This window comes from Melanostigma gelatinosum (genome assembly GCF_949748355.1).
Source record: "Melanostigma gelatinosum genome assembly, chromosome: 1".
In the NCBI taxonomy this organism is placed as follows: domain Eukaryota; kingdom Metazoa; phylum Chordata; class Actinopteri; order Perciformes; family Zoarcidae; genus Melanostigma; species Melanostigma gelatinosum.
Genome location: NC_136634.1, coordinates 15476155 through 15491086, shown reverse-complemented (window position 1 = coordinate 15491086; position 14932 = coordinate 15476155). Strand labels below are relative to the sequence as shown.

The following is a 14932-nucleotide window of genomic DNA, read 5'->3' as shown; positions in this document are numbered from 1 at the left end:
CTGAACCTGAATTATGTCACGTTTCTGTCACCCAAGTCGCTTTGCAACAACACTCCGGCGCATGCGCAGTACATCCCGGTGCTACGTACACCAGTGTTCAAACTTTGCGGACAACTGCGTCGCACGCCTCAACGGCGTAAAGCGTTTCCAATGCCGTGGTTCGGATTTGGCTTTAACGCATTTGGACAAATATATGTCCACGAGGAACTGATAAAAGGAGAGTGTAGCGACCGTGCTAAGCAAGTCAAAGTGAGTAAACCGACAGAGCTTTCCGGTCAGGGGGACAGACGTGACTGCTGCTTGAAGACTGAAATAAAAGCAAGTTGGAGTCGAAGAGCATCTTTGCATTTGGACAGTAAGTCTAATAGCGATGCAAACACAAGTATTACTTGTTCCATGCGTCTATAATACCACGCTCTTTGTATAGATATTGACTCGTGTATTCGTCATGTTCCCTGTCTATTAGGTGACAGCTGTGTGTGCCTAGCAGGGTTCGTCTCCAGTGGGTCATCTCACGCGCTCCCTGTGAAAGAGAGCCGCGGCTGTAAAGACGCCATCATCAGTGAGTCGTACTTGACCCTCGCTTTCCCAGACAGACTTGAGTCCTGGGATCTGCAGAAGGAAGAGAAGACTCCCTCGTGGAGCATGGCAATAAAAACACACCCAGAGAGCTCTGGTAATTTAAATCATATCATATATGACGGGTACTAGAAGTGTAATGTGATAATTGGCTAAACGGTGCATTTCTTGCTGCTTTCCAGGACCCTCCGTGGATCTCCCGTTGGTCCCTGGGGGTTACATAGCCACGACACCGCCCCTCTACCGATCCCTGTCACCACAGCTGAGAGCCAAGAGTCTGGCTCTGAGTTCAGAGCACGCCGTCCTCCTCAGTGCCTCTGGAGCTGTGTACACCTGGGGACTGGGCAGGTAGACCTAATATCTGTAGTGGGAATCCGAGAAAAACATACTCATGCATATCTTGATCTATTGTGTGTGTGTGTGTGTGTTTATTTGACAGCCATGGTCAGTTGGGGCACGGAGGCCTCGCCTCTGAGGAGGAGCCCAGGGTAGTGGAGGCACTCTGGGGGATGACCATGAGCTGTGTAGCTACAGGAAGCTGGCACTCTGTCTGTATCAGTGGTAAGTGTCTTACAAGATGTTGGCAGTGAAAAGAGGTATGCCTTCAAAGAAAACAACAAAAGAACTAAAATGACCTTTTTCTTCAGACGGGGGAGATCTCTATGTGTGGGGCTGGAATGAAAGTGGCCAGCTTGGACTTCCATCACGAGGTCTGAGGAAAGCACTGCAGCAGCAAAGTAGCCAACGAGCAGGTGAATCTGTTTTACTATCGGAGTAGGTTTTTAAGAAATACAGCGAAGGGACGTTTCACCCAAAAACACAATCAAACTCATATTTATTTTTACCCACAGCGCTATCTATCAATGCTGAGGCGCACCGCACCCCCAATACACTTATACAGCTGCATTTATAGCTATTTTATAATTGAATTATTTTTCATAAATACACTACATGTATTCTAAATATTTTTTCCCAGTAGCTTATCTCATTGTACAGCTACAGTCTTCCTCAGTTGCGCTGATTCCTGCGCAGCTTGTTTTAAGTAGAGCTTTTATCCAATCAGATTTCAGCCCTATGTTGTCTCTCAGTAAAAAAATCAGTTCTGTTGTGTGTTCTGTTCTGTGTTAAGTGAACTGCTTTTGTTGTATTTACATCATACAGCAGTAGTGTTACTACTGTTCATTTTTCTATCGTGTCGTTTTCATGATATAGTTAATATTGTTCCCTCCCACGGCCCGCCACTGGTTTTGTGTGGCACGTATGATAGTTACAATACTATTGTTCAATTTCAGCATTTCCACAGCATCTGTAAAGGATGCTTGCTAATTGGTTCACTATAAACAGGGAAATATGTTCACTATTAGGATTCACTGTCATATCTTTTCCAATGTATTTCTGGCATTTTAAGCACCATAAACTGAATGCCATCGAGCTCTATTGTACTCTGTGCTCTCTCTTTTTTGGAAAGAAGTGAGAGCTCTTAACTGCAAAACATCTTTACCATGCACTATAGATGGAATTTCAGGAACAGACAACATTGCTGAGTTATGGCGACAGCATTATAGCACCTTATTGAACTGCATCAAAAGTGATTTGTATAGCGTGGACAGTTCTGAGAGTAATGAGTGAATGGTAATTACATCATATGAGGTGCACCAAGCTGTCAATAAACTGTCTGAAGGCAAAGCAAGTGGTTTAGACCATATTACTGCTGAACACCTTAAATATGCCAGTCCGAGGTTAGCTCCTCTCCTCGCTATTTGTTTTACTGGCTTCATGATTCACGGCTTGTTACCAGACTCAATGCTGTCTGTTCTCTTAGTGCCAGTCATTAAAAACAAAGCTGGTAAAGTATGTAGTCTAGAGAATTACAGGCCCATTGCTTTGGCCAGCGTCCTGTCAAAAGTCCTGGAAAGAATTCTGCTGGACAGAATACAGGACTTCATCACCTCCACAGATAACCAGTTGGGCTTCAAAGCCAAACATGGCACTGACTTGTGTATATATGCCTTAAAAGAAATTGCAAACAAATACAGAGGTCAAAACTCATCAGTTCTTATGTGTTTTATTGATGCCTCCAAAGCTTTTGATCGTGTTAATCATAGTAAATTATTTTTTAAACTGAGCCAAAGAGGTGTCCCCACATACATTGTGAGAATTCTGGCTTACTGGTATGCGCACCAGAGTATGCAAGTAAAATGGGGTAAAAGTGTGTCAGCCCCATTTGGGGTTAGCAATGGTGTCCGACAAGGGGGAATTCTGTCCCCAATTCTGTTTAATCTGTATATTGATGATCTGTCCAAGCAACTGAAAGCCTGTAATACTGGGTAATAAATGGGATAATACTTGTTTTAACCAACATGAGGTTTAGCACCACACGCTACCAGTCCCAGCTGTGGCGACATTGGTACAGCTGTCTCTTTGTAAGGCATTGCTAGGCCAATATACTTTTATTGTTTGTGTCTGTCTTTTTATGCATCTGTCTGTACGGACCCCGAGTCTGAAATAAAGTCTATCTATCTATCTCACAATGCAAATTCACAAACTATTTAAATGTATAGATATTAGGGGTGTAACGGTTCACAAAATCCACGGTTGGGTTCGGTACGATACAGTGGAGCCACGGTTCGGTACGTTTCGGTACAGTAGAAAACTATAAATGCCAAAGAAATGTACTTGATTTTAAAATATATTTATTCATTACAACTAACATCATGAAGTTATTCTTTGACTTTGAACAATGATGGAACTATACCTGAGTGACCCATCTTCTGGGGTGTCTTCTTAGCAACACATAAGCATAAAAAACAAAAACTGCTCCTTAATGTTATGGAGTATTGTTACTTACATCTTGCTTACATCTTGTATTGTTACTTACATCTTGCAAATGAGATTTTTAATCTCAATGAGACTACCTGGTTACATAAAGAAAATTTAAAAAAAAAATTCAAACGTATTCGGTTCGTCATGCGTACCTAACCGTGAGCCTCGTAGCGAACGGTTCAATACGAATACGCGTACCGTTACACCCCTAATAGATAGTATGGTAAACGCTTTACTTGTAAGTGGTAAGAACTGTAACATTGACTGTACTGAACAGGAGCACAACATCCAGATGCCAGCACATCTCGCGCTGAGGAGGGAGAGGAACATGAAGAGGTATTCATATCAATCCAGGCTTTCCCGGCTCTGCTGGACGTCACTCCCTCATGTGAAATCAGAACGGTCAGCTGTGGATGCCGCCACACAGCTGCAGTAACGAGTAAGAAACCACACTTTACAATGGTTGTATACTAATGCACTTGTTCTTGGCAATCATCTTTATCTCGTATTTTCTTATTTCAGCCACAGGGGACCTCTACACTTGGGGCTGGGGTAAGTTTGACCTGTTGGACACGTGTTACGTCTTTTATAGCACTTTCCCTCTACCATCTTAGTTCATCAGTATGCTTAGAGCACAACTAAAGTACGTGTTGAACTTACCCTGTCCATCTTTCCTTCTATCACCATTTCAGGTGACTATGGCCAACTTGGACAGCAGACTTTGGTCAGTTCGGATGAGCCCCAGCGGGTGGAGTTCTTCCGGGAGCAGCAGATGCATGTGACTGACGTAGTGTGTGGGGCATGGAACACTTTTGCTGCTGTCGTCAAGGAGGAAGTAGCTTGCTCTTAAAAATATGATTGGATCCCCTTGATAAACGTTTACACTGGACTTTGGACAACATACCAGGAAGTGTAAATTATCAGAACAAAAGACTGAATTTATTTTGTGGTATACAAGTTCTTATTTGTGTATGTTAAAACAAGCAACTTCATAAATGAGCACTTCTTGGAAATATTTTACATTTTCTTGATAGAAATTTAAAAAAAATCACAGGTTTTATATTTCACAAAAGGATGCATAGTTAAGGCAATAAAATCCACAGGTAAATATAATTTAAGGCAAATCTCTAAAATCGTTCTATTTGAAAATCAAACACCATTTGAGAGTTAAAAGTAGATGCATCTCCACAGCCCGCTAGAGGTCTTCACAGCACAATCTTAAAAGAACTGTGGAGAAATCAAAATACAACAGAAGCAGTTAGGAGCGAACATAATTGTGCCGAGTAAAGTACATCAGTGATGGCAGCAATTCGATTTTTAGTCACCTGACAAAATCTGGTGATCTTGAAATGACGTGCTGAAACTCTGAGAGGTTCACGGTTCCATCCTTGTCGATGTCGGACTCTTCAAGAATCTGAAAAGCATACAAAAGGAAATAACTGTTACACTCACACACACCAGCGTACCAACCACCGAGTGCCGCTCCCTACATCTTTAAAGAGCAGAAGGCTTCGTGGACTCACATTGCTGATGAGCTGTCTCATTTCCTCGGTGGTCAGTCTCGTGTCGTCCGTCTCGCCAGTCAGGCAGTTGACGAGCTTCTCCAGATCACCAGAATCAAGAGTTCCATCATCATCAAAGTCTGGAAATATGAATATGCTTGTTACACAGATTCCTAGCCTTAAAGATATCATTACTAACCAGTCAACTTATTTACCAAATATACGGAATGCATAGTGGGATTTGATTTCCATGGTGGCAGAGTCACTGAAGGCACTCAGGAGATCCAGAAAGTCCTCAAATGTGAGGCTTCCATCTTTGTGTTGAGATGTTGAGAAAACGAGGCAGATTCTTGTCCTGAAAGGGTTGGACTGTGCCAAGAACAAGTACAAGGGTCAGTATGGTTTATCAGGACGTGAAGCAGGCCATGTTTATTCTGCTTTAGTCTCACCTTGAGCTCTGGCAGAGTGTGAATCCTCTCCATTGGTAATCTGGTATTTGGAAGGTCTTTCTCATCTTTTGTGAGCATTTCAGAGAATCTCTTGTGAGCACTAAACAAACAAATACAGTTTAGTCATGGATTTCAATAAGTAGTGCTGGGTTGATTCCAATGCTCTTTAAAAAAACATTTTTGTAATATAGCATGCAGCTGTACTTACAGAAGAATTTCTTGTTTCGTCAAGAATGTCAGCTCCTAAGAGTTAAAGTGAGCATTATTGGAATGATCAGTCACAGATTACCTGAAACAATACTTTCTCACAACACAAGTCTTATTTCTCATAACCCAGCCATGGTCTGCCTAACGTTAGAATATTAGCAACATTAGCTTTCACTGTATTGATATAAGCGTGGTGAAAAGTGTGGTAATATAACGGCTAATAATATGAAGCTGTCATTAGCGTCGTGAGTAAATCATACTGACACGTTACTTCTAATGACACTAAGGCTCTCGCTGATTGTTTTCTTCTGCCTTAAAACTTTATGCTAACATAGCTAACGTTACGCTACTTCATCACGGGGCGTAAAAACAAATGCTCTCAACTTCGGTCAACAGGAACCCTCATTACGATGTAACGTTATACTATTTGCTTTTTTAAGTACTCTCTTTGGACTTACTTGATATTCTGAGAGCAAATCCTTCCCGAGTTGACTCGCCGTGGTGCCCATTTCGACTCGAAGCTGTACTTTTGTTGTTGTAAAGAGTTACCCACCGAACGACTTATTTTTTATTTTTTTTACTCCGCTTACTTCCGGTATCATTCCCTTTCCTGTATTTGGCAACGTGACGGTTTCCATAGTGACGTACATGCAAACAGCACGTGTCCAGACAGACGGACAGGTGACCGCTCGAGCTCACCTGTGTCGTTATAACTTGTTCATCCTGCAGTAGCTTTATTTTGAAACTGTATGTATAAAAAAGGCCCGATTTCGTACTTACGTGTTTGTTTTTTTCTCTTTTTTAAAAGTATTGTGGGGGCATTTCTTCCTTTACTCAAGAGGGAAAGTTGAGAGGTGACAAGAAACAAGGGGAGAGAACCATGATGAATGACATGCAACAGAGTACTTTGGATGCTACCTTTTATTGTATTCACAAAAAGGGCTACCACCTGTCCCATAACTACTGTACTTCAGTATACCACAACATAAAAAAGGTTACAGCAAGATATTGCATTCAAAAATATAACTGTATGTAAAACCTATAATTGGGAGAATTGCAGGAGATCCAGGTAATGCTCTATAAAGAACAATGATGTCACTTACGATTGTCCTGTATGAACTATAGTCTATACAAAATGGAAATACTTGAGTGGAGTTTCAGTCTTTTGGGCCTAACACAGTAAATCTTTCCATAACTGCTCTTATTTATTTATTTGTTTTGATACAGTTTGTTTAACTTGATTTATTAATCCTCATGCCCACGTCCCATAACAAATCCAAAGTAAAACTCCAATAACTGTTCTAAACATCTTCATTTCATAATAGATTTGCAACAAACAGGGTACATTTCATCGTTATTGTTGTTATTGTTTGAACCAACAAACATGCATTTTCTTCTAAAAAATGTAATCATTAATAATGCTTTCTAGTTTACAAAAATGTAAAAACTTTACTGTAGCATGTTCACTGAGCATTTGCTAACAAATTTTTCTGAACAATACTGAGTGAAGATGAGAAATATAGACGAGGATCTTGACAGGAAGATCAGATGGTTGCTTCAACCCCTGAAAGAAGAGGAGCTAGGCTCCTGGATTTGTCTCCCAATCTGATGTATCTGAAAAAAAAGAAGAAATATTCTTAATGCAGGAAATGGGATAATGTGCAAAAAGTGAAAGAAGTTGAAATGCTTATTGTATCTAATTGTTATCTAAGATATTTGACATTCTACTTAGGCTCTAATCCCATTACAATAATTGGTATTTTTATACCTACTAAATATACCATCTCTTATGTGTTTTGTCTTCACAGATTGTAGCCTACCTGTCATTTTCGTTCCCTCCTTGGTCTCAGCTGAAACACCAGTCCCGTACTCGTTTTCCCCAGTGACTCTGAAGAAGTAGATCCCGCCCTCCTCCAGGTCAGACACCTTGTAGGACGGCCGGCGGCATTTGTCTGTGAGTCTTGTCCACCCTTTTCTGCTGATGTCCCGTATATCTACAAGGTAGTTATTGACAGGGGCTCCTCCCTCATTTTCGGGGATGTCCCAGGTAACAGTGGCAGAGTTCTTGGTCACATCTTTAACTACTACATGAGTTGGTGGACCAGGTGAATCCAAAACCCTAACATTCAGCATCAAAGAGGCAGATCCAGCAACGTTTTGCAGTTTGACTACATATTTGCCGGAGTCATCGCGAGTCGCTCCTTCCAGTGTGATAGCGGTGACGGAGGTGCTGGTGTTGATCATTCCTCTGACTCTCAGATCTACATGTACTTTGTCCCATGTCACACTAGGAACAGGCTTGCCTGTGAAAGGCACAGTCAAAGTGAAGGAGCTGCCATCTTTAACAAGCAGGGTCTTCCTAATATCTGCGCTAATATCAAACCGGGGCTCCTCCTCTCTCTCCATGGCCACTTCAGGATCTGTTTCAGGACTGGGCTCGCTGATGCCTATCTTGTTTATGGATCGGACAATAAAAACATATTCCATCCCCGATGCGAGTCCAGTTACTGTAAACTCTGTTTTATCTGTGTTGTGAACACCAACAGTCCAGTCGTCTTCTGCTGATTTTCTGAATTCAACTTTGTACGCGGTTACTGCTGCTCCACCATCAAACAGCGGCTTGTTCCATGACAGAGTGATGGAAGACCTGGATGAATCGATTATGGTAGGTTTTGCAGGCGGGGAGGCTAGAAACTTTGGATCGTCTGCCAGAGTGAGTGAGCATGGGAGACTGGGTTCACTTAGGCCCGCAGTATTCTCAGCAAAGACTCTGAATTCATACTCGCATCCCTCGTACAGGCCGGAGGCTTTGACTCGTACGTCATAGACAGGCTTCTTGTTAACACGAACCCAACGGACACCCTGCTTCTCCCTCTTCTCGATGATGTAACCGCTGATGCGGCTACCGCCATCAGAGGCAGGTCTCTTCCAGCAGATAGTCATAGCTTCGATGGTTGCACTTGTGACCTCAACATCAGTCGGAGCAGATGGGATAGTGAAGGGATCCATGGCCTTGATGGGCTCACTTTCCAAAATCTCACCTTCCCCATATTTGTTCACTGCTCTCACCCTGAACAGGTATTCATTTCCTTTGAGTAGCTTGGTTATTTTGCAGGTAGTTGCCACCATGTCACCGTACACAAGGGTCCACGCTACGCGGCTGGTTTCACACTTCTCTACAATGTAGTGGATGATCTCAGCTCCGCCAGTCTCATGCGGGGGGCCCCATGACAGGGTGCATTTCTCTGCTGAGACTCCAGAAACTTCTAGAGGTCCAGCAGGTGGGCCGGGTCTGTCCAGAACCTTGCAGGTGATAGCCTTAGATGTGGTACCACCTGTACTCTGTAGGGTCAGAATATACTGTCCGGAGTCTTTCCGAACACTTTCTCTGATCAGTAGAGAGGTATGCGTCTTTGATACGGTTATCTCAACCCGTCCCTTGGTGCCGATATTTCTACCATTTTTCAACCAAAACACTGTCTGGTTGGGGCGCCCAGAGATGTCGGCATCTATTCTTAGGAGGTCTCCTGCTTTGACAACCACCACTTGTCTAAATTTGTCCTCCAAGGTAATTTTGGGTGGCTCCACATCATGCTGTACCGTAACAGGTCCGGTGGTTTCAGAGGGCGCACTGAAGAGCTCAACTGCATTCTTTGCAATCACACGAAAATCATACTGTTCACCTTCTGAGAGTTCAGTCACTTCGAAGAAGGTGTCCAGTAGGTTGGTAAAGTTGCACTTAAGCCAGCAACTATCTGGTAGCTCTTTACGCTCAACTATGTACCCGGTAATTTTAGCCCCACCATCATATTCTGGTTTGTGCCAAGAGAGGGAAACTGAGCTGTTAGTTATATTGGTGACTGTGAAGTTGTGTGGGGGATCGCACCGGTCTCTTGCTGCTACAGGATCGGATGCCTTACTGCAAGTTCCAACACCAGCCATATTCTCAGCACAGAGCCTGAACTCATATATCAGACCTTCTTCAACACTTGTTACCTTAAACTGGTTCTCAGTCACCGGGTTTCTGTTTAACTTTGACCACAAAATACTGCTTTGATCTTTGCATTCGATATGATAACCAATGATAGGGCTACCACCGTCACTGTCTGGCTTGCTCCATGCAACCACCATGACGGACTTTGAGGCACTAACAATACGGAGATAGGTTGGTGGACCAGGGGGCTTAAAGGGATACTGTGCAACAACAGGGTCAGACTCAACAAAGTGGCTTTTGCCGTAGCGATTCTCCGCAGCAACACGAAACTGATATTCAGTGCCCTGTGTCAAACGAGAAATCTTCATTGATGTTCTGGCAACTGTCCCTGACATAGTCTGCCATGTTGTGCTGCCTGTATCTCTCTTCTCAACAACATAATTACTGATTTGACATCCGCCGGTGTAATGTGGGGGCTGCCACGACAAAGACATAAAGTCAGCACTAACTTCATCCACACTGAGTTCACTAGGTGGTCCCGGCTTTTCAAACACACTGACAGAGATTTCCGCAGATGTGGTTCCAGTCGAGTTGGTTAGGGTCACCTCATACATGCCAGCGTCTACTCTGGTTGCATCTTTGATAATGATCTGAGACGATGTGTCAGATGTGTGCACATTTACTCTGCTTGTCTCTTTCAGCAAGTTGCCATCTTTCTTCCAGGCTACTGTTGGCGTTGGTACACCCTTGAATGGAACATCAATCTTTAAATCATTTCCTGCCTTCACATTGAATGTCTTGGACAGCAAATTAAAAATGGGCTCAGCACTGGTATCCTTTACTTCAACAGGTGCCACAAGGGACTTTGGTTCACTTTTTCCCTTTTCATTCACAGCGCTCACTCTAAACAAATACTTCTTTCCTTTTGCCAGCCCATTAATAGTCGCTTCCAGCGCTTTACCCTCCGAACACATTGTCCATGTGTCATCTCCCTTGGCCTGCATTTCTACAATATAACATGTGATTTTGCTTCCTCCATCATGTTCAGGCTTCTCCCAAGAGAGTCTTGCACTATTGCATGCAACATCACTGAGTATGAGTTTTCCAGGAGGCAGAGGAGCCTCAGACAATTTAACAGCCTCGGTGGTCTCTGCTGGCAGTCCAGTGCCAAACTCATTCACAGCCAGGACTCGGAAATAATAGAAGCTCCCTTCCTGGAGGTTGTCAATCTTGTATGAGTTTCTCACACAGTTGCTGCAGACGCTGGTGAATGCCATCCTGGCCTCCTCTCGCTTTTCTACGATGTAGTGCGAAATCTTTGCTCCTCCGTCAATGAGAGGTGCCTCCCAGGAGATTAACACAGAGTCCCTCTTTGCATCCTTTACCTCCAGGTTTGTCGGTGCGCTAGGAGAGTCCAACACTCTGACGTTGATGAATGCAGATTTAGAGCCACTGCAGTTCTCGGCAGTCAACACATATTTTCCTGAGTTGTTTCTGTTGACATTCTCGATCAATAATTCTGTGTAGGAGCTTGTGACCTCAATTTGAGCACGCTCACTGACAGTGCCGCCTTCCTTTGACCATCTAACCTCAGGCTCTGGCCTTCCTCTGATGGTAACAAGGAGACGTAGTGTGGAACAGGCCCGAACACTGACAATCTTCCTCAAGGTAGTGTCCAACTCAATCTCAGGTGCCTCCAGTTTCTCAGCAGCTACCACAGACCCAGGTAGATCCGCATACTCCCCGACTCCAGCGGCATTCATCGCACCTATACGAAAATTGTACTTTGCATTTTCTCTCAGTCTCTTCACGGTGTAGTTTGTGTCCTCTACACCTGTGCTCGGTGTACATGCGATCCACTCGTCTTCTGCTGCTTCTTTCATCTCAACGGCAAATCCACTGATGGCTGCTCCACCGTCATAGATGGGCTTTGACCAGGTCAGCGACACTGTACTGCTGGAATAGTCTGTCACTTTGGGGTTGGTAGGGGGGCCAGGTGGGTAAGTAGCTTCACATACTTTTATATACTCACTTGGCTCACTGGGTGGACCAAAACCAGCAGCATTCTCTGCCAATACTCTAAACTGATAGTAATGTCCCTCAGCAAGCCCTGTGCATCGAAAGCGCAAGTCATTTAGTCTTCTCTTGTTGCATTTAGTCCACCTGACACCCTCTTTGTCACATTTCTCAAGGATGTAGCCATCAATTTCTGAGCCTCCGTCCGTCTCAGGTCTTTCCCATGATAGCACTATAGAGTCACCAGTCACAATGCTGGCTGTAGGGGTAGAAGGTGCACCAGGTGTAGTAAAAGGGTTTTGTGCAATGAAGGGGTCTGATTCCAGAAATTCGCCAACACCAAATTTGTTCACTGCAGCAATTCTGAATATGTACTCTTTACCAGGCACCAGTTTTGTCACTTTGTAACTGACAGCTTCAAAGTGAGGCTCAACCGCTGTCCATGTAACACGGCTGGTCTCCCTTTTTTCAATGATGTAGTGGGAAACACTGGCACCACCATCATTTAAAGGGAGGTTCCAGTGAAGATTACACTTCTCTGCACTGACAACTTTCACCTTTAGAGCTCCATCTGGAGGACCAGGTCTATCCAGGACCTTTACAATAACAGGGATAGATGTAGTTCCACCCATGTTACTGAGGCTCAAGACAAAGTGTCCCCCATCTGCTCGTGTACAGTCCCTGACCGTCAGAGTTGTATGCGTGAGGGTGTTTTTAACCTCTGTTCTCTGTGTTGCTTTGCCAATTTCTTTTCCATTCTTCAACCACGTCACTGCAGGTAGGGGCTTCCCAAAGTAATCTGCATCAATGACGAATGTCTCACCAGCTTGAACAACAGTTGTACTCTTGAACTTCGGATCAATGAACGCTGTGGGTCCTTCAATAACATCCTGTGCGACGATGGTTACACTTTCTGAAGGTGTGCTCCAAACACCAGCACCATTCTTAGCAGTTACTCTAAACTCATAACGTTGGCCTCCTGTCAGACCTGTGACTGTGAACTGATTCTCAATAACATTGGTGAAGTTTGCCTTCATCCATCTGCCATCTGGGAGCTCCCTCTTTTCAACAACGTAGCCTGTAATGGTGCTTCCTCCATCATACTTGGGTTTTGCCCACTGAAGTGTGATGTTCTCTCTCGTAATGACAACAGCTTCAGGTTTACCAGGTGGATCACAGGGATCTCTTGCCACATAGCACTCAGATATCTTGCTAGATGGGCTGAGTCCAGCAATATTCTCAGCAAAGACTCTGAATTCATACTCAATCCCTTCCTCCAGTCCACTTGTTTTGAAGCGAGCATCAGGTATAACGAGTTTGTTCAGCTTGGTCCATAAAATGCTGTTCTTCTCTTTGCGTTCAAGGTGGTAGCCGATGACGGGGCTGCCGCCATCTTCTGCCGGAGGCTCCCATTCAACCACCATGCTGTACTTTGCCACTGTGGACACAAAGGGGGTGCCAGGAGCAGTGGGCACATTAAAAGGATATTTTGCAATTACAATAGGAGAAGTGATTGCAGTACTTTTTCCATGCCTATTTTCTGCAAACACTCTGAATTGGTATTCATTTCCTGTCTTCAGTTTGGTGACTTTGATTGTGGTTCGTACTGTCGTTGCCGACACAGTCTGCCATTCTGTGCTTAGAGTTTCCCGTTTCTCCACTATGTAGTTATCCAGCTGACAGCCTCCTGTGTATTCTGGTGGCTCCCAGGAAATGACAACGTAGTCAGAACTGATCTCATCAATCCTCATGGGCCCTGTGGGTTGGTCTGGCTTTTCAAGAACAACCACAGCGATTTCTCCTGTATGTTTTCCAGCACTGTTGCTTGCTGTGACAGAGTATTGACCAAAGTGCTCCCTGGCCGCATGTCTGACATGAAGAACTGTTAATGAAGATGTATTTGAAACTTCTAGCCTTGATGTCTCTTTGACTGCCTGACCATCTTTTTTCCATTCAATCTTTGGTGCTGGATGCCCAACCACTGGGATCTCTACTTTTAGATCTTCACCATTCTTGACGGTAAATGTGCCAAAAGTTATCTGAAGTTTTGGCTTAATAGTGTTTTCATTATCTGTGACAGGGCCAGGTTGGACCTCGGAGTTGGGCTCTCCATTCTCTGCAGAAATGGCAGGCTGACCTAGTGTGAGGGGGAAAAAAGCATCACATACATGGAACATTAGATAGGATCCCTGTGCAGAGTCAGACTAATTATTAAAAATCCATGTGGTACTAGATAAGCCAAATCAATCTATGTGGCTTTTTAAATGCATTTGAGTAAAGATTAATCTGGTGAGTAAACACATGTTAAAATATGGATAACTTATTTAATTTTCTATTCTAACTTTTCAGAAAATTGCTGGAGCTACTCCACGGATGAAAGCATCAAAAACATAACTGAACTTAGATTATTTTATTACGCATTAGTTATGAGTCATACTGTTTGTTCCCCAGGCATGACATACCTTGGACAATGACTGTAAGGGGTGACTGGGAATCCTCTGCTTTGAGCCCTGCATCAGTATCCGTTGTCATATTTATATTTAGAGTGTGAGCTTTATCTTCTGCTTTCTTTCCCACCTACAAAACAGAGTGGAACAAAACTGTCAGTGGAAATTAAATTAAAGACCAGCTGAAAGAATCAGGGCAACACATTTCTTTATTTATGACTTATGTTGTTTGGTTATAAACCATTTAGAAAAACATGCTACACATATTTAATCACAATAGGATTCAAACTAAATTGTTTTAAACAAGCTAGAAGGTTATCATAGTGAATGCCATGTGTTGGTAACAGAAACTGTTGATGGTGTAAAAATAACTAGAGGCATGGCTTAGCCATCTGTTCCACCAGAACACATACAACTCTATTAGTTTTAACTCTTAAAGCTCTCACAAGGTTTAAATCTTTATACTTTAGTAAGGAACACAAAAAATAAAAATCAACAAGTAATTGTTAGGTGCCATCATCTCTCTCTGTACTATGTTTCAATAACTTTTAAGATATTATTTCTTATGCAACTTACTTCGTTGTTGCTGGCTTCCATCGTTTCTCTCACTTGTCCTTATATATGAATGAGAAATTAAATGTGAATTCAAAATCCAGATGGTTCAGTTAATCCAGATAGTTCAGTTGTCGACCTTGATGGACCCTCAAACTCTGTGGCAGACATTAACAACTCTGCCAGTCACTGCCTGCTTTATCTCCAAAATGTGCATGTAGAGACTAAAATAACCATGATGCCTGATTGGCCAGCTGCACATTCTTTCAAAGTTCCTTGAGCCTGAATGGATCAGCTGGGAAAAACTGGAAATGTGCTCAACAGTAAACTATTGTCCACATGCCATTTGGCTTTACAGTTTAGATGTCCTCTAAAATAACTTTGTGTGTGTGTGTGTGTGTGTGTGTGTGTGTGGTTGTGTGT

At 43.3% G+C, this 14932-nt stretch overlaps 3 protein-coding genes across 3 annotated transcripts; 1 reads left to right on the top strand and 2 right to left on the bottom strand.

Annotated features, from left to right (window-relative positions):
* Nucleotides 1–118: 118 nt before the first annotated feature.
* rccd1 (RCC1 domain containing 1) lies at nt 119–4295 on the top strand. The gene is made up of 8 exons (XM_079277119.1): nt 119–355; nt 467–676; nt 762–927; nt 1019–1140; nt 1227–1331; nt 3680–3841; nt 3925–3954; nt 4095–4295. The coding sequence occupies exons 1-8, from the start codon at nt 151–153 to the stop codon at nt 4250–4252; spliced, it is 1158 nt and encodes a 385-aa protein (XP_079133245.1). The 5' UTR covers nt 119–150; the 3' UTR covers nt 4253–4295.
* Nucleotides 4296–4350: 55 nt separating this feature from the next.
* cib1 (calcium and integrin binding 1 (calmyrin)) lies at nt 4351–6148 on the bottom strand. The gene is made up of 7 exons (XM_079277136.1): nt 6019–6148; nt 5562–5596; nt 5354–5453; nt 5120–5273; nt 4926–5044; nt 4728–4816; nt 4351–4629 (listed from the first exon to the last, which is right to left on the bottom strand). Exons 1-7 carry the CDS (start codon nt 6067–6069, stop codon nt 4608–4610), a joined length of 570 nt encoding a protein of 189 aa, XP_079133262.1. The 5' UTR covers nt 6070–6148; the 3' UTR covers nt 4351–4607.
* Nucleotides 6149–6466: 318 nt separating this feature from the next.
* LOC306776062 (titin-like) lies at nt 6467–14672 on the bottom strand. Its single transcript, XM_079266647.1, has 4 exons — nt 14534–14672; nt 13973–14087; nt 7381–13647; nt 6467–7174 (listed from the first exon to the last, which is right to left on the bottom strand). The coding sequence occupies exons 1-4, from the start codon at nt 14552–14554 to the stop codon at nt 7140–7142; spliced, it is 6438 nt and encodes a 2145-aa protein (XP_079122773.1). The 5' UTR covers nt 14555–14672; the 3' UTR covers nt 6467–7139.
* Between the last annotated feature and the right edge of the window lie 260 nt (nt 14673–14932).